An 18,731-nucleotide genomic window follows, 5' to 3' on the forward strand; every position below is an offset into this window, starting at 1 on the left:
TCTTTGGTATTCTGGGTTAGACAACTCACATTTCCCTCTGGTGGATAAGGCACAAATCTAGATTTTGGAAATGCATTTAAGGGCAAAGGAAAGGCAAAAGAAAGAAAAGATCACAGTGGGTTTTCCCAAGGCCTGTTCAAACCCACTGGGCTCACCTCATTTCCCGTGTTTCCCACCCGGAAAAACTGACACTTTCAAGCCAATGAAAAGGCTTTGGGTTGAAATAATAAGTTGTCCTGCTTCTGGCTGGGAAAGAGTTAATTTTCTTCCCAGTAGCTGTCGTGGTGCTGTGTTTTGGATTTAGGATGAGAATAATGCTGATAACACACTGATGTTTAAGATGCAGAGCAGTGCTCACACAGAGCCAAGGACTTTACAGCTTCTTGTGCTGCCCTGCCAGCAAGGAGCGTGGGAGGGGACAGAGCCAGGACAGCTGGCCCAGACTGGCCAAAGGGATGTCCCATGCCATGTGGCATCCTGGAGAAAAATAAAACTAAGGGGATTTGTCTGGAGGGGCTGCCAGTGCTCAGGGACTGGCTGGGCATCATTGGTCAGCTGGGGGTTAGCAATTGCACTGTGTATCTGTTGTTTTGTTTTTGTTATTGTTTTTTTTATTTATTTATTTATTTTCTTTACCTTTTTTCCTCCTTTCTTATTAAAGTGTTCTTATCTCTACCCATGAGTTTTTGCACTTTTCTTTTCCAATTTTCTCCCCCATCCCACTGGGCAGAGGGAGTGAGCAAATGGCTGTGTAGCGTTTAGCTGCCTGCTGGGTTAAACCACAACATAAGTGAATGCCACATCTGGACCAAAATATATTAGCCTAACTCTGCGAACAGCATTAACTCCAAAGCCAGTTCTATAACCACTCACCAGCACAGTATCTGGGGAAGGAATGGGTAAAATAAGGCAGAGGGATCTATTCTGTGTTTTGAATTCTTCCCTGGCAAACAGACACTCTCACTTAAAGCAGAGGAGCTTGCTTTGAGTAGTTTTTAAAAGTAGAAACAGAAGCAACCCTATTAAAAGCTTTAAAATAACATTTATTCAGTTGATATGAGAAAAAATAATCTATTACTTGGAAAGTGCTTTTCCCACTCTCACTTTTCAACCATTATTCACATACAACCAAAATTACATCTGAAAAAATCCCACTGCCCTTCTTTACATACTATACAGCATTATTTATTATTACATAGGATCCTTAGTATAGAGTATAACAGACCACTTCATTGATAGAGTTGACGGTGAATTAAAGAGGAGAGGCAGCTTCCAGTGTGAAAATTCAAGAGGGGGAATAGATTCCCAAGTCAGATGTGGAAGGACTCAGAAACGGAAGGCTGTTTATCCTCTGCTAATGAAGAACAATGGGTGGAAGAGGGGGAAAAAGTGGAAAGTGAAAGATAACAACATCCAAAGTGTGCAGCTGGGTGAGAAGATCATGGTATGTGCAGATAAAAGCATACAAGATGAAGAAAGTTCACTTGAATTAGACCTATGGATATTAAGCAAACTAGATATAGCAACAGTGCATTGTGGGGAAACTGCTCCATTTGTTCCAGAGAGAGGCGGGAATTAAATTTTCCCCTATGCCACAGGCTTTCTGGTTGGTGGCAGGGATATCACTCAGTTTGCACCTCCGTTCCTCATGCATAAAGGAGGGCATTGTGCAGAAAACCCACAGATTGTTCAGCGGACAGTAAAGTGATAAGGGTAAGATATGAACCTACACAGACAACTATACCTAACTGGTCTCTGATAAAGAGAAAAAAAAAGAAAAAAAGAAGAGAGAGACTGGTTATAGAGACCTGAATTACCTTAGTTTGAGAAGAACACAAATATTACAGACCATGACAAAAGGTTGTATAAACAAAAGAAAGATAAATATCTCACCATCAAAGCCTGAAGAAAAAGTAAAATTTGGCCAATATAGGAAGGATGACAATGCACAGACAAATATATTCAAATGATGAGGCTGACTGAAATTAAGAGCAGAATGAGTATTTGAACATACCCTCTCAAAGGAATGCTCTCTAATTTCAGGAGGTGTTATTCATGCAGCAGTTACTACTATGAATATCGCACACGACCTACTCACATCAAATATACAGAAGAAAAGCATGGGAAAGTTGTAGACAGGAAGAAACAGTGTTCCTGTTTGTGGACGGAGGAAGGAAAGGGGAAGGAAATTCCTTCAAAAACAGAGAAAATTGGGAATAGGCCTTTTCCACATGCAACTACTTCAGCCTAAGAAGCTTGCACGCTGGGATTCTTCCATTCAGATGTGAGTTACAGGCAGAACAAAGGTTGACTGGTACAAGTGGTTATTAAATAAGATACAGGTAGTCACAAGATGAACCTTATGTACCAGAAGAAGCAAGCAAAGGAAACAAGCGATCTGCAAACAGACTGACTGGTTGCAGAGAGGATCAGAGGGGCAGAGGAGACAGACAGCTGATCAGAGATGAAATTTTCCCTGAGGGCACAAACAGCCCTCCTGAATACATAGAGGTTTATGTGAGAAGGTTTGAGCATACAAAGGGGCCAGGAGGAAGAAAGGAATAGATGCCACACTGAGGCAGCTTGTGGTCAGCATGATAGTATTTCCTTGTAAAATGCTGAGGATGATGGAAATCTACTATACCTCTGACCACCCCACCCCCCTCTCGCCCTCCATTATCTGTTCTAACCAATGTGTAGAAAAGCGCTTTTCAATATATACATGTATAAAACTAAAATAAGTAACCGACAGTACATAAAGAAGTCCTTGCTAACCCCAACTTCATCCTTTTCTATTTGTTGTTTTCAGAGTGCAAAGCAATATATATTAATCGAGAGAGGTATGCCCACGTCCCCAGCAGCCTGCTAGAAAGTCTAAAAAGACAAAACAGACCGTGGGTGGGAGAAAGCAAATAGCATTGTCCCCATATTACAGATTGAAAACCAAGGAAGACAGCTAGCAAGGGATTTTCCCAGGAAGCAAGTGGCAGAATTGGATACTGAAACCCTCTCTCTTCAGCATCCATTCGGTGCCTCAGTCACAAGGGCATTGCATTTCTTTTAAAGATGGTCTCTTTCATCCACAGAGTGTGCTGGTAACAGGAGCCTTTGACTGAAATGCATACAGTGAGTTTATATACCTTTAAGTTTTAGGAACCATGTTGTACTCCTCCCCACCTCTATTTCCAGCTGTCTTGCAGTCACTTTTTGTCTGAGCTCAAATGAGCAGTACTACCACCTCTGGCCACAAAGAGGACCTTTCTATCTACTTACAGTTCTGTTGGTGAAGTTACTGAAGTCTGTCACTAGGATTTGCTTGATCATCTCTGGTGTGGAGACCACCACAAACATCTGGCGACCAATGTAGTATCTAAAAGAAAGGAAGTAGAGAACCATTTTAGCAGATAACATCAATGAGAGAATCATCACCTTCTCTAAAATCTCTCTCTTGGCTTGAAAATACTTGTCATGAGCAAGTACTACAGAAAATGTATTCCCTTGTGTAGATCAGTATCTTTCCTCCTCCCTCTCAACTATTAAATTAAGATGCATGATCCTGGAATTTAAAGGAAACAGCTTAAAACCTTTTACTGATTAATCAATACTTAGCCAGCATTTTAACCTAATGGTTTACACACCCTGCACTCACTTGTGAATTCTGGACAAAGTGATGCAGTATCACTAAACCTAACTACACAGAGGCAAAGCATTAGTAACCAACAACTCCAACAGTCATGAAAGACTTGCAACATCAATTATCCTGCAGCTAGTCATACAAAATGTCCCCCCGGTGTGGCTGCAGTAAAGGCACACTTCCACCACTTCTATTGGAAGCACTGGAACTGAGCGCATCTCAGACCACAGGCTCATCATCACCGTGAACATACCCATCTAACAGATACTGAGGGATGAAAAGAGAAAAAAAAAAAAAAAGCTGCAAGGTTCACCAAGCATAAAGACAGTAATAAAACTTTAGGGCAAGACTGGGTGACAGGGGTGTCTTGCTCTCCGCTCATACACCTTCCATCTCCCTGCTCCCAGTTTGATCAGATCTCGTGGTGCCAGGATCTGTCCCTTGAGGGACTTGACACCATGGTGGGTGCTACAGAAGTACAGAGACCCACCCCGCACCCCATAGCTCTGAGGGCCACAGAGCCCCCTTCTCCAGCAGGATTTCCCCCAAGGCCCATGGCCACTCCATGACTGCTTGGCTGCTGTGCAGGGCGTGGAAGGAGCACGGCCAGCAAGCAGAGGTTTCCTGCGGTCCCTACCTTTGCCGGTTGCTGGGCCAGAAAGACTATGCAGGTGGTGCTGCCTCTGCTCTGCCAGGAGAGAGGAAGAGGAGGCTGGAGGCAGGCACAGGAAGGCTCTGCAGCTCAGAGCACAGCACAAGAGCAGCACCACAGATGCTGCAACACTGCGGTAATATCAACGCCTGATCATTTTGGTACGATACAGCCTAGTATCAATATGTTGCTTATCACCTGTCTACATTGCAGCAACAGAGCAGACAAGCAAACCCTGGGCTGAATTAAATTTAGTAACTGGAGGTTCCCATGGCAATGAAGCTGCAGCAGCACTGATTCCACCAGGGGCAAACAAGTCAGACAAATATCTTGATTCCAAAGCAGGGTTTCACAGTCCACCTTGACCTCCATACCACCAAAACTCATAAGAAACAAATAGCACAGAAGAGTAAGAAAAAAATCTTCAGGAAGGAAGAGTTCTTTGTTTTTGGTGGGTTTCCAGAGAGAACAGTTATTTCCCAAATTCAACCCACAGGCTCCACTTGTACCTTAGACATGGGTTCGACATATTCTATTAAAATAAACCTTTCTCACCTCTCCCAGTTTGCTAAACCATAGCAAAGTATCTGCCTATTAATGGACAAAGTTTTCTTCAGAGTCCTGATAGTTGCCTAAGGAAGAGCTGAGGCCTCATTTTCAATAGAGTTTGGATCAACCTTTGGCAAAGATGATAATACCCAACATGTCCCTTCCTCATGTACTTTGTACAACTTCTCTGATGTCAGAGAGGCAAAGCAGGCTCCCAGGGTGAAAATCTTCACCCCTCCAAGCCTACCCAGGATGATCAGCCATGAATAATGGTGTCTCTTGCTGATGTCTGTTCACACTTTACATTTCTCTTCCCCTCCCCAGTGTTTCATTTAAAGGTTAGTGACCTGTACCCCAACACACAACTTTCCATAGGGGCCAAATCCCTAAAAACAGAGTCCAAATCTCAAGCAGAAGCCAGTTGTCTACCCAGATATTTTTTTAACCCTGAGCACCAAGAGACACCACACTATATATCATGCAAAGTATGTTGTGTGTGTGCATGACACCTCTAGCTTACTTCAGTCCTGGGAAGTAGCAGAAAGCCTGCTCTGTTCTGCTGGAACAAGGGGACAGTACTCACAGTCAGAGCCCTTATGTCACAGTACGCTTTGTGCTCGAAGGTATTCAGGACTAAAATTTGGGACAGGAGCATCTCCTGCTCAAGCTGCTTTTACAAGAAAGTGACTCACAGGCCAAGCTTATGCAAACAAATCTATTCATCATCCTCCGGCTCAGACCAGTCATCCGAACTCCCAGTTCTGCTTCCACAGCTAAGCTCTTTCTTTTTTATTTAGTCTTCTCTAACTTTCTGTCTATAGGCATCCGCTTTCCCCTTCCTTATCCAGTTATAAATAAGGGCAGGGAAGAAGAAAGAACAGAAGGGAAAAAAATCCCTTAAAATTAATACATTGAAAATACTGAAAAAAATATCTTATATTGCTTTTTAAACCAAGTTCTGCCTGCTTTTAAGAAACAACTGCTGTAAAACACACTCAGATGACAATCGTCTATTGTATCCCAAGCAGTAGAAGATCTCTTCCTGCCTTTTTTTCCGTTCTCCTACTTTCTGAGTATAATCTTTCTACTGTTTTCTGGGACAAAGAAAGAAGAGGGCATGTTTGGACATACTTTGGAAGTCAAAATGCACAAACTAGGAGCATGACTTCCATGCTCTTCCCCTGAAGTTAAGGAAAAAGGATAAGAGCTACGTATGAAACAAGATTGTATGAGCTATTTCATTTACCAAACACAGGTCTAGAACTTGCAAAACCACCAGAAATACACTTAACTGAGTTTTAATATACTTAAAATCCTCTGCAGGATCAAGGCCTCAGTCTCAACCCAAAATGGTATCTCCCAACTATAGATTTTTTTTACTTGATTTGAAATGGCAAATAAAAGATAAAATCCTCCTGAACAATAATCTATTCTTCCAAAGTAAATAACATATTCACCCCTGCCATGTTACTTCATTTTTATTCTGTATTACTACATGAGGATATCACCAACCTCGCACAGACTTAGATTTATTATTGAACAAAACCCGATATTCTTGTCAGATTTTAATAAATAAGAGTTTGAGAAAAACAAAAGCCTCCCAGCAAGTGCATTACAAATGGATTCATGAATAATTTAGGACACCACTTTTTATTAACTTTCTCTAGGTTAATCTTTTCACAGGGCTTGTCCACATGCCTAAGTCCTGCCTTTAACTACAGCACTACAGTACCACTACACTGCTCAACCCAACCCTCTGTCATATTTTCATGCAGGGCATTCAGCGTGCAATAGAAGTGCTTAGGCTATTACCTCGTTCCTGCACAGAAACACAAATGTGTGAATATAGCACGGTGTCCTTAGAGCAACACAACTCTGTCCACATGGGAATCGGTTGTAAGACACCCGTAAAAACAAAAACTCATGACGCACATAAGTGTGATTTTCAAGTGTAGATGAGGTCTCACTTTTTTAAGCCACGCTGCAGGGGCAATTTCTCTTAAATTCTAGTTTAAAATGCAGCCCTCCAAACTAGAGGAAAACATTCCCATTTTTAGACCAGTGGTTTCAGATCCATTGGAAGACAAGACAGAGCAGACGTGGTCCATCAGCCCGAGGACAGAGTGGGCTTGCACCAGGCGACGAGGCGCCATCACCCCAGAGGCTGCTGGTGCAAGAGGCACGGAGCCTGTGGTGCACCGACCCAGGCAGGGCTGAGCAAAATGGTTTTCAGAAATGTTCAACAGAGGGCATAGATTCACTCCCAGAAGTCATGGAGAAGCCAGGCTGCCCTCCAGCGTGTTTACCAAAGGTCAAGGGGGTGGTTACACTGTGGTGTATTGAGCAAAGGAAGTTAATCTGCATCCAGAGTGTTTTAACAACTTTAGAGGCTACAAATACCTGTCACCTGCAGCAGTTTGGTTTGTAGGAGCAGTCACCGTTCATATAGCACCTCATGAAAGGGACACAGACTTCTACCTGGTTCAGGTTTCCCGCAGGACGCTGTGCTCCTCCTTGCACTTACTTAGTCCTTTAGTAGCTACGTCTTTTCTTTTATCCTCCAGGACATGCAGCAATCTAGCTATGACTTCTGCTGTTTGCCACATGCCCCACCAGTGCTTCTTGAAGAGCTACAGCCCCGGTAAGATAAGGGCCCTGCTGGACAGCCCAGTCCCTGCAGCACCCAGGCAGACCCGGGACTCCTGGGGGCACAGCTTGCTGTTCCCAGGTGATGTAGCGGATCCACCAGCTGCGTGCAAATCCACAGAAGCGCCACCTCACTGCATGGGGAAAGCCAGAGAGCACACGGGGCACGCCATGGCAAAGGGCCACGTGTTTTTGGGTAACACCTGCATGGGAAACACCTGCAACCCTTTCACCTTGTTTATAGCGCTTCTGTCAATTCACAGAAGACTTTGATCTCCCTATCTGTTATCAGTCCTGTGGATTACAAACACAGCACATTCATCATAAATCACATATATGTTGTTAGGCAATAAACAAGGTTTTGTTTTCTATGCTGCAGTCTGGTAAAGTACACAAAGATCATCTGGAAAGCTAAATGAAAAAAAAAAAAAAAGAACAGCACCAATTTTATTATCTCCATCTTCCTCAGGGAAGAGCAAAGAACAAAAAGAAATATATATATATATATGTGTTTGCATACTTAGAAATACAGTGGAAAAGGCTAATTTTCTTAGGAAACATTAAAAAAAAATAAAAATCCTCGATCACTCTGCCTCTATTATTTAGAAACACTCATTCACCGCAGGCAGAAAAATGCAAAAAATGAATAGCACACTGCTTGTGTAAAATAGGACTCAAGGCTGGTGTTACTTGGTTAATTATTTCAGAGGTCAGTAAATTGATTTGTCACGAGCACTGTCCCCTCCTGGCTCCTGCTGGCAGCTCAGACTGTGCAGGACTAAACGATACATAACTAACAGCTGCAAAGCCCAAACACAGCCTTCGCAGAAATGGCTACTTTAGTCCAAGAGGAAAGAAAAGGAGGGGACAAAAAATTGCCAGGTACCCATGAGTCCAATTATTATTTGTGTTGTATTAGCAGTGAGAGTCCTCAAAGGTCCCTGGGCCCTAATTTGGTCAGAGTTATACATAAATAGGAGGCCTGGAGAGCCCCAGATTTAAATAACCACAAGCAACAAACAGCAGGGAAAACAAATAAAGTCCTGTACTTTCCAGCTGCAGGACCAAGGCACAGGCAGGGATGGAGGAGCTGGGAATTGCCAGCCATCAGCTCTTTTTCCTGTTGACTCCCTGCAGGACCAGGGCTCCTCGGCTGTCATTTACATCTGAAAATCTGGGGCTGGCTTTCTTCAGGCTTATTCAGGAAGCTCGCTGGAACATCTGTAGTGCTCCTGTGCCTCTTCTCCTGCATCCCAGGCTGCGACACAAACCAAGGGAGCGCCCTTCCTGGACACTCGGTGTGCTCCAGACAGCGAACTGAGACATGCACATGGCTTCTTCAGAGGGGAGAAAAATTTAAAAAAGACACCCTAGACACAGGTGATCTTGTTGCACATGAAAATGAAGCACTGGTAGCACTAAGCAGTCTCAGACACAAAGAAAAGTTTCCAACCACAGCTCTGCCAGCGCCCACATGCCTTAGCCTAAGACTAATCCAACCCATTGTATAAATTCATGAAGAAGACATGGCCACAGTGATTTCTACTTAAGAATAAATAGTTCCTCATTTCCTTTTTCTATGAATTGTACTTCTTTTCATGGCATGAAAGCTTCAAAATAAGCACACAAAACTATTAATTTAATTCCTGACCGCATTAAAAATATCCCGTAACAAGATGCCCAGGCACTCGCACACGCTGTCTGTGCTGCCCTGTATTGCTCGGCATCCACCTCTTTGTCCACAAACCCTGGATTAAAAATGCTATCTTCTACATACCAAGAACCTCGGCGCTATCTCAGGCTTGCACCTTGCCAAAAGACCTCTGCTTTCCTACTTGCTTAAGGAAGTATCGAGAAAGGAGGAAAATGCTGGGATTATTTATATTCTCTCCACCACGAAAAGCATAGCTACATTAGAAGGAGCTCCTCCCTTGTCAGGTGCAACAAAGGACCTGTGGCACAGGAGCAGGGTTAGCGGTAAGGAAAAGGGGTGCTGGCTAGGGCCACTGCAAGCTACAGAGCTGGTAGAGCCTTTCAAGTACCTTACACCACGTTGCAAGCAAGATCTGTTTCTGGGCATCTCTTACTTGGGCTAGGGTTTAGCAACCTGAGTGTCTCACCCTCATTTACCAGCCCCCTTCCAAGTGAGCAGCGTGGGAGATGCAGACTCCACATGGCTGTGTTAATTCATTCATGAAAAGAAGTAGCTGACATTTACCCACGTATAAGGAATGACAAGGGATTAAATTAAGCTCACAAAGTGCCATGGGGAAGAAAAAACAACCCTCTGAATTATACAAGCATATTGGGCAATCTGTATCCATTTGGTTTCCTGAGGAAATTTTAGTCCAGATCCAAGTGCAAAGTCCGGTCACAGCAAGCCCCCAAACTCATGCCTGTGTTCACGGATGGGGAAGAGAAGCAGCAAAAGGGAGGGATGTGAGTAGAAGAAACATTTATTTTCTTGTGCTGGGCAGGCAGTGGGAGAAGAGCAGGGCCTGGCGGGGTGCAGGCTGTGCTCCTCCACAGCTGGGAGCTTCCCCTTCCCAGGGCCAGAGGGTTTATTTTGATGCCAGCGTCCGGGCGAAAATGACTGCCACCACCGCAGCGCCGCCGTTTTGCGTCACGTCACTCCTGCTGACTAGCTTCATCAGTGCACCACTTCATTAATGCCCAGTGAAAGCCATAAATAAGGGACCCTTTTTATAGGATGCTCCTGGAAATGAGAAGCGCTCTGACATTATTAAGAAGCCAGCAACTCCTGCCTGGAAGTAGGGTGCCGTCGTGACTGGGTGATGCTCAAAATGCTTGTAGCTCTCAACTTGGCAAGCTCACCAGAAGAAGGTTTCTAAATCTTTTCCCACCGTGTTTCCCACCAAGCTTGGACTGTATTAGTCTGTGTTTTGTTACCCATGTTTAGACTGTGACATTTTCACCAAAGCTTGTTTTGTCTGCGCTCGTTAAAGCACAGTATGCCTGACTGACCTCATGTGATGTTGCAGCAGACGTTTCCTGTGTGTTTCAGCGTATTTGTGTGCCTGGCCTTTCTGTGGGCTTGCGAGACACAGCGTGAGAGCAGTCTCATCTTGGGCTCTCTGCACCTAATTCAATACCAAACTATTCCTTTTTCATGCGCTGTGAAAAAAACCACCAGGTTACTATTTCCAGAACACTGGATTACTATTTCCAGGGAAGGCTACATCTGGGAGATAGCAAACTTTCTGTTTCTCCAAACTTTACTTGCCACCATTTACACAGTGTTCGTTTATATGGATTTGTGTGAGTCTATTATTTATATTCGACAGCATTACCTGTTTTTATCAGTGCAGAAAAAGCAAAGGCTACGAGATGGCTGAGGACGATAAGCAGACAATATTACTAAGGTTAAAAAAGGGCAGCCCTTTCTCTGTCTTTTATTTAAGAAAAAAAGAAGAAGAAGAAGAAAAAGAAAAGGGAGGGAGATGCACATATTCTGATTTCTAGTCAGAAGCTGGAAGCAGCTTCCCTTGACAGACAGGTGAGCAATTTCTAGGAAACAACAGGAAGTGTGAGGGTGGCTGGGCTGCAGTCATTTCACACAAGATAAATGGAGATAGTGCAGTGTACTTGAAGATGAGGGATACAACTGGGATGCCACTCAGAAAAATATGGCTTAGAGAACATGCGGAAGCGGGGCGTGCAGGGCATTGCTGCTTTCTAGCAGAGCAGGGAGGACCCATCTGAGTGGACAGCAGGAAAACCAGGGAGGATCCTCTGTGTCCCAGGAAGCAGGAGAGCATGTGTGCATCATGGTGCAGGCTCCAGGGAAAATTTGGGGGTGGGGGACAAAAACATGTGCAACCATGCAGAGAAAATGAAATTGGGGAGATGTGGAAGGATTTAAATATAATTCGTGATATTATGATGCGGCAAGATACAGCAATCTATAGAACAGGTTGACTATAATAAAACCACAATGTAATAAAGTTGCTAGTTACATGCCCATCACTAACCTCATATAAGCAAACACTTCAAGAAAACTAAAACAAAACCTGTGTGATCTAACTTCTGCCTCTCATTAAAGCATTTCTGACCACAATAAAATAGAAACTTTTATTATTTTTCCTCCCTGAGACCTGACATCAGGGTACAAACAAAAGCCATGTGTAAGACTGCATTTCTACAACCTTCATCTCACATATAGTTTGCATGTCATGGCCAGGACTCAAGTGTGACTAGAGATTTTCATATCTCCGGTTTTGGTTATCCATTTTAGCCCTAAAGGAAAGGAACAGCTTTCAGAAAACACTGAGCATCTCTATCTGCTGAAAAGTCATGTCCTGATACATATCTTCAAAAGAGGCATTCAGAACAGAGGCATTCAAAATCAGTAGGCTGTTTCTGTTTGTTTTAATTCTGTACTTTATCTTTTATTTCTTCCCAGGCAAGACAGCTCATCTGCCTCCTGTAAATACAATCAGCAGTCGTGGACAACACAATATTTTATTTTTCCATGTGTTTGAAATAAACATAGACAATTTTCTATCAGCCTACCCCCTCTTAGTGGCATTTGGATCTTAAATCAATGAGAGCGCTGCAATATATTGTGCACCATCACTTTTTATTCCTTTGCTCTGCTTACGTTAATGCAGATCCATGCACTTCTGGTATCATCCTGTCTTAATATTAGAATATTTTAATTCCTCCAAGATAGATGGGACTCAATGCACTGATTTCCTGCGCCGTGTACACAACACCGTGATGAAATGAGTAAGCCATATTGACTTCTGCATAACAAACTACACAAACATACAGTACGATGCTTTCTTAAATAAGAAACAAGAGACTTCAACTCGGCCATAGCTACCAGCCTGAAGATATCTGAAGTTTAAGCAAACAAAAGCAGCGCTTGCTGAGTCCAAACAACGGGCACACCACACAGCTGGTTCACATGCCCTGTGCTCACAGCTGCCAGCCAGCACCGGGCAGCCTCACTCTGGCAAGGAAAGGGTTGCCAGGCTGGCACAAGATGGGCAGTCACTGGGACTCATTTTTCTTTCCTGGTCTGCCTTAAAAATAAGTTGAAACAAAGGAAAAAAGGATAGTAACCACCTACTGAGCTCCTGGGAATGGACTTTTTTTTTATGCTACAGCATACAAAATGCATTCAGGCAAGATTCTTTTTTTTTTTTTTCTTTTAAAGTCCTTGCATACCTATGGTAGTGTATACTTTTTCTATACATTTTTAAGACCTACACACACAAAATCATTTAATTTTGTTAATGCATTATTAAATGCGCACTAAGCCCAATAAAAGTCATTTCCCAGAGCTTTATGCATTTATCATGAAACCACTAGCAGAATTCTTTACAATAAAAATGCTAGCCGTACACATGACCAAACTAAATTATCTCGGGAAATGGCTAATATCTGACCATGTGGAAACATTAGAAAGCTGGGCTTTGTTATAGGACTAGAAGGAAAAAATAGATACATTTTCTTAGAGAAAAAAAAATCTAAAGATAGAAATATTTTTAATAGCAAAAAAAAAGCTGCAGCTCCAGGAAATTTTCCTCAATCAATTCAATCTGTGTCGTGCTGGACCTTAAAAACCCATTAAAATAACCGTGATAAATTTCCCAACCTCTTTCAGTGCACCACGCAGAAGACAAAGGAAACTGCAATTCAACAGAGAAAAGGGAGAAAAGAATGGAAAAAGCTGATAGATTGTGTATCAGTGGTAACATCCTTGCTCACAACAACAGGCGAATCTACGCCACAAAGGATGGCAGGAGCAGAAGGGATGTGCACAGCTGACAATGGCACTCCAAAGTAATGACTTCCAGGAAAATCTGCTGTTACGAATGGACAACACGCTGCTGGGAAGCAGTTGAGTCACAACTTTCATAACATTGCAAATTATTTCAGCCTAAAAACTGAAGTACTGAAGGACACAGGGCAGATACGGTCCTGGTAAGACAACTACGGGGATAATATCCTATACAATCAGCTAATGTGAGCACCTGGTTTAAATTATTAAACCTCACTGAAATCCATGCAAGTTCGAGGAATTGACCCAATATTTAGTGTGTAGTTATACAACACAGATCGTATTTCAAATAGTAATATTACTAAGAGCACCGCTCCGTTGACCTATTTTTTCATTGACCACCTTGTACGTATTATCAATTGTAACAAATACGCTTCTTTTGCTGCCTTTTTTTTTTTTTGGAGCCAGATGGTGGGGGTGGAATTTTATAAAAAATTACATTTATGTTATCTTATCCTGTGACTGCCTGAATCCCTGAGGATGATGGAGCTCGTTTAGTCCTCTTCAGCGGAGCTGCCCTTCCACCCTGTTCACCCACCTCCTTCTCCTGAAGGACAGCCCCAGCACGGCGCATCATGACAGTGCTGAGACCCGATCCCCACGCATATGCTGTACACATTCAAGCTCTGCTCATGATTGCTTTAGTCAGCTGTCCCCAGCCCACATTTGGCCGCCCTGGGATGTTAGTGAGACGTAGGCTGAAGAATTTCTCTTTGGCTTGGTCATAGCTGCTTGGCTAAAGGCCTCAGGACTCCTGGGGACCTGCCTCATTTCTGAGCTGAGTAAATGTTATCATCCAACATTGCTTTGCTATATTACTTCCAAAACCCATTGGGTCTCTGATGTCTGCTGGAACTATTTCCTAGAGCCCTTCCCTCCAGACAGTAGAGTGCACATGAAATGCCAGTATTTGTACTTAATATTTTTGGGAAGAACATTTCTCAACAAAAGCTTGCATTTTTAATTGCTCAGGGTCTACTTAGAAAAAAAGGGAAAGCAAGCTGAAAGCAGGCCAATGCAAACAGCACATATTCCTTCTAAACATGCTGGTGCTGGGGCAAGATCAAGGGACTTGATCCTCATGCAGCAACAGAGCTATAGCAGAGATATAACCCACTGAATCTATCCATAACCCCAATAAAAAGGCAAAAAAATACAGGCACAACTGTAGGATGAACCATCACTGAAGTAAATATATTGATCTATCAAAAATGATTGAAGACTGACAATAAAAGGGTTATAAATGCTCAGAAGGAAAAAAAAAAAGAGAGAGAGAGAGATAGAGGAGGGAAAAACAAAAAACCAAAACCCAACCCACTGAAAAACTCCCACCTGCATTCACAGGGAAAAATGGACTGGAACAATAAAACACAATGGCAGTGCTTGTACGTCTTTGATAGCTGCCCCTCCCAAAAGCCTGAACAGCCTTGCTATAAACCAAGCAAATGAAAATGTAAATGCGTGAGCAATTGTCTGGGGGATTCAGATACTTCGTGTCCTGTAGGCAAAGAAAGAAAGGGGAAGAAGGAAGGGAGAAGGCACCACTTTTAATATTTGTAAGTATTGATCATGCTCTCCTCACCTGGAGCCCTTTTAATCCAGCAGAGACCTCACAGTTAAATATTCAATGCTGCCTTCACGGCAGCTTCAGCGCTGCTAGCAAAAGCCTCTTCTCCTCTGACCTCAGAACAATTCGCTGCTCCGGCTCCTCCGGCAGGAGGGGACAGGCAGGGACAGCCCGCAGATTTCTGGGGTGACAGCCGGAGGAGATCATGGGAGTAGCCACTCACAGAAATGCAGTATTCAAAATAGCAGGTTCAAAAGAAGCATGGGATGGGGAATTGCTCTGAATGCAACGCCCACAGCAGTCAGGTGCACGTATAAACACAATGGTGTATCAATGGTGCATCAGGGACTGTGTATTTATTCAAGCATTTTGCTATGGAAATCAACAGGTACAGTAGTTTCCCAAACTCAATTCCATTTTTCACTATTGATGAAAATCCAGTTGTGTTACTGTCTTGGACAAAAGCAAATAAAATGCCACTGACTTAAGAGAAAAGTTGGGTCTGCAGCAAGAATAAATTTAGTCACTTCAAGTATTTAATCTTGCAGTTTTACAATACATTTCTCTGCCTCAGAATCAGAATTTAAGTTATTTTAACAGAAAATAATTTAATATTTAAAGGCCAACACTTTTCCACATGATATTACATTACCATCTGACCTGTTTTAACTCCTGCCTCTGTGCTGCACTTTTCGACTGATTTTCTCATTCTCCTGCCCCACGCGTAGCTTATTACCTGTAGGGCCAAATGGACAGCCAGTGGACATAGAAAATTGTTAGGCTGATTTGATAATATTTTACTTTGGTCCTTCCCACAGAGTATTTCATAAGATGTTCTATGTGATAAAAGGCCCCAAAGAACCAAGATCCTCTCATATTGTCATTTTCGAAAGACACTGCAGCAATTCCCAGTGTCCTTGCCAAAATCCTTTTTCAATAAAACAGATTCCAACATTGAAAGAAAAGCTTGGATTATTGCCGAGTGATAAAATGTCTACTGCTAGCCCTTACAGAGTCAGAACATTGCTCCCAACTCACTCCTTTTTCTGTAAGCTACTTTAAGATGTCTGGATACGTCTTAACATTTGCTGTACCAAACCTAATTTTATTCAATAGGTACCATCATCCAAAAATCAAAGTTATATGACATGAGAGAGACCTAAAAACATTGGGTCAAGACCCTCAAATAGTCATGGCTCTTTGCCTTTAATGGAGCTACGCTGAGGTAAACAACAGCTTGAAGGTCCAGACCACTATTTCCAGGCTTGTTTACACGGGTGAAGAGAAGAGATTCTGGGACAAGACATGGCCGGAATCTTAACTCAGACTAGGAAAAACTCCTATGGGAGCAAGCCTTATCAAAATAATAATTGCTGAGGGAGTTGGTCGCTTTTTTCCATGATTTAGTCTGTGCCATTCCACAACAGCTGTGTCTGTGCATGGGATGTGTTTTGACGTTACTATAGCTGTTTAATTATACCAGTACAATTTTATCAGGATGACTAAAATAAATCCTCCTTCAAGACAAGCCTTCAGGTTTAGCCACCAGATTTAAATGAAGGAAAGAAAGATTCCCAGTCCCCAGGGTAATGGGGGCTCAAGCTCATTCCACACTCAGCGAACTAGGAAAACAGGAAAAAAAAAAAAAAAAAAAAAGCTTAACAGTTGAAAACAACAACTTTCCCTGCAGTGGGCTATACTTTTGCCTATTGCCTGATGAAATCATACCCAATTCCCTACCAGCAGAAGGTCTGACATAAAGCAGGCTCTCCAGGGGAGGAAGAGAAGTAGTCAAACAGAAAAAAGGGTAATTTGAAGATGGTGCCAAACCAACAAAGAAAAAGGAGATATTTTGTTTCCCTTATTACTAATAAAACATAGTAGACTAAAATTGATCCCCAGACTAATAAGGTAGAGGAAAAACTAAAACCTATATATGACAAAACAATAAAAAGGTAATGAAGAGATTTATGGAAGTACATAAAAACCTTGGAATGACGTAAAATTGTCAGGTCATGTTACTGTTTTCAGCTCAACATGGGTAAGAAAACAAGGGAGGAATAAAAATTAGAGCATGGAGGGAAGATAGCATAGGGTAGAAGGGGATGGGGAGAAGGAAGAGAAAGAAAACAAAGCAAGGGCAAATGTTGTTGGGGGGGGGGGGGCACGGAATGCAGCTAGAAGCATGAAAACAATGCCCACAAGACATATCTATTAAGGTAAAAAAATAAAAAATAAAATCCAGAGCCAGGGTGGTGGAACCATCAAAGGACAAGATGCAGTAATGGAATAGGAGGCACCTCCATAGATACCTGGGCAAAGCTGTAGTAATCCTCGAGGAGGAAAACGTGACAATTTCCAAGAAATTAAGAAAGTCAACCCAAACCCAGTCCTTCACAACACTTGGGTGTGCTCAGGGGCAGAGACCGCACAAGGTCTTTGCTCAGGACTCCCCCCCAGCATGGGGAGAGGGGTCTGACCAGCACCAGCACCTGCCTCCTGGAGCTCCTGGCAGCGAACTGAGACATGCAGCGGACTGGTTGCTGGCTTCCAGTTCCATCTCTGCACCTTCTCCTCCAGCTCCCAGTGGGGGAATTGTGGGGAAGAGAAATCCCTTTTGCTTGATGCTTCTGATGGCACATGAGAAGGAAGCCAGAAGTCACTTTTGGATTTCTTTGGGCTGCCACAAAGAAGGGTAAACTGGCAGTAGGGAGTGACCTGGAGAGTCAGTAACCCACAGCTCCTGTGAGGTGCTGGCAACCAAGGAGGGCAGGAGGAGCTCCTGAGTTGCAGCACTGGTGTAAAGCTGCTCTGCTTCAAAGGCTGCCAAGAGAGGGAAGGGGTGGGGACATCGGAGGGATGATGCATTTTCCTCCCTCTGTGTAGAGAGAGGGGGAAATGATTCAAGAGCCTCATTTAAAAATTGCTATGTGTGGCACTGGGAACACCAATTCACAATCAGATACATAGCTGGTGAAGTCAGCGACCATTAATAGCTACTGGACATTACGTATCGTATGCATCCGCTTCAGGTTTGCGGCAATGCTTCTGGCTGCTATAGGAAATTCTAATAAAAGCATTGATTTTGCTGTGCATATTATATAACACTGCTGATTTCCTATACTTCCAAATAGGATTGGTATACTAAAACAACGTCCCATATTTTTCAGTTGTTAAAGGCCCCAGCGTACTTCTTTCCGAACGGTAGAAAGGGGGGAAAAAATTACAAGGTGGACTTTACAGCCTGTTAAGATTAACAAATGCAGGCTCTGGTAGATGGTGAAAAGGATAGATTCAAGGTGAAACTAAGTCTAGGAAACTAGTTTTTATAACTATGGGTCTCACTCAGAACATCCCCTCCTCCTCCCTTAAATTAGGATGCCACAGTCTGGTATGCAGGTGCTGATCATAACAGTGTCACACAGTTAAGAGGAGGCAATCTGTTAAGCAATCCTATCCCAAACCCTTTAAAATGATGATATTAAGCATTAATTAGCTAAGAAGCAGGCAGTGCAGATCAAAGATCACCTGTATTGTATACTAGGTGTAAAACGCTACTCAGGCAACATGTTTTCAAAAGAAACTTAAGTTTTCAAATAATCTTAACCTGAAGCTCACGAGGACTACGCTTTAACAGCTGAGTACTGCACTACCGGTGTGCAAGGAAACATGGGTACTAAGAAACACCTCCTTGGGAGCAAGCAGAGGTACAACCTCCAGCCAGCCAAAGCTGGTACCTGCACATGCAGAAGCAGACCTCAATTTAATCAGGTTCCTCACATGCTAAGATATGGTGCAAGGGCGTGCACTACTGTTTCAGTCATCAGAGCTGACATAGCTGTAGCCAGTCTCACAGAGCTTTTCTGCACCCAAC

General features: G+C 43.0%; 1 protein-coding gene across 3 annotated transcripts in view; it reads right to left on the reverse strand.

Annotated features, from left to right (window-relative positions):
- The window catches only part of TBXAS1 (thromboxane A synthase 1), a 243,915-nt gene that overhangs the window by 127,963 nt on the left and 97,221 nt on the right, over positions 1-18,731 (reverse strand). For 2 of the 3 annotated variants that reach the window (XM_040544945.1, XM_040544946.1), the window contains one exon: positions 3,274-3,370. In XM_040544945.1, the coding sequence (XP_040400879.1) occupies positions 3,274-3,370 (97 nt within the window). Of the gene's footprint in view, positions 1-3,273; positions 3,371-7,359; positions 7,695-18,731 lie in introns of those variants that run through there. The other variant, XM_040544948.1, reaches the window with a different exon arrangement.

Source organism: Cygnus olor, chromosome 1 (genome assembly GCF_009769625.2).
Source record: "Cygnus olor isolate bCygOlo1 chromosome 1, bCygOlo1.pri.v2, whole genome shotgun sequence".
NCBI classification, from domain to species: Eukaryota; Metazoa; Chordata; class Aves; order Anseriformes; family Anatidae; genus Cygnus; species Cygnus olor.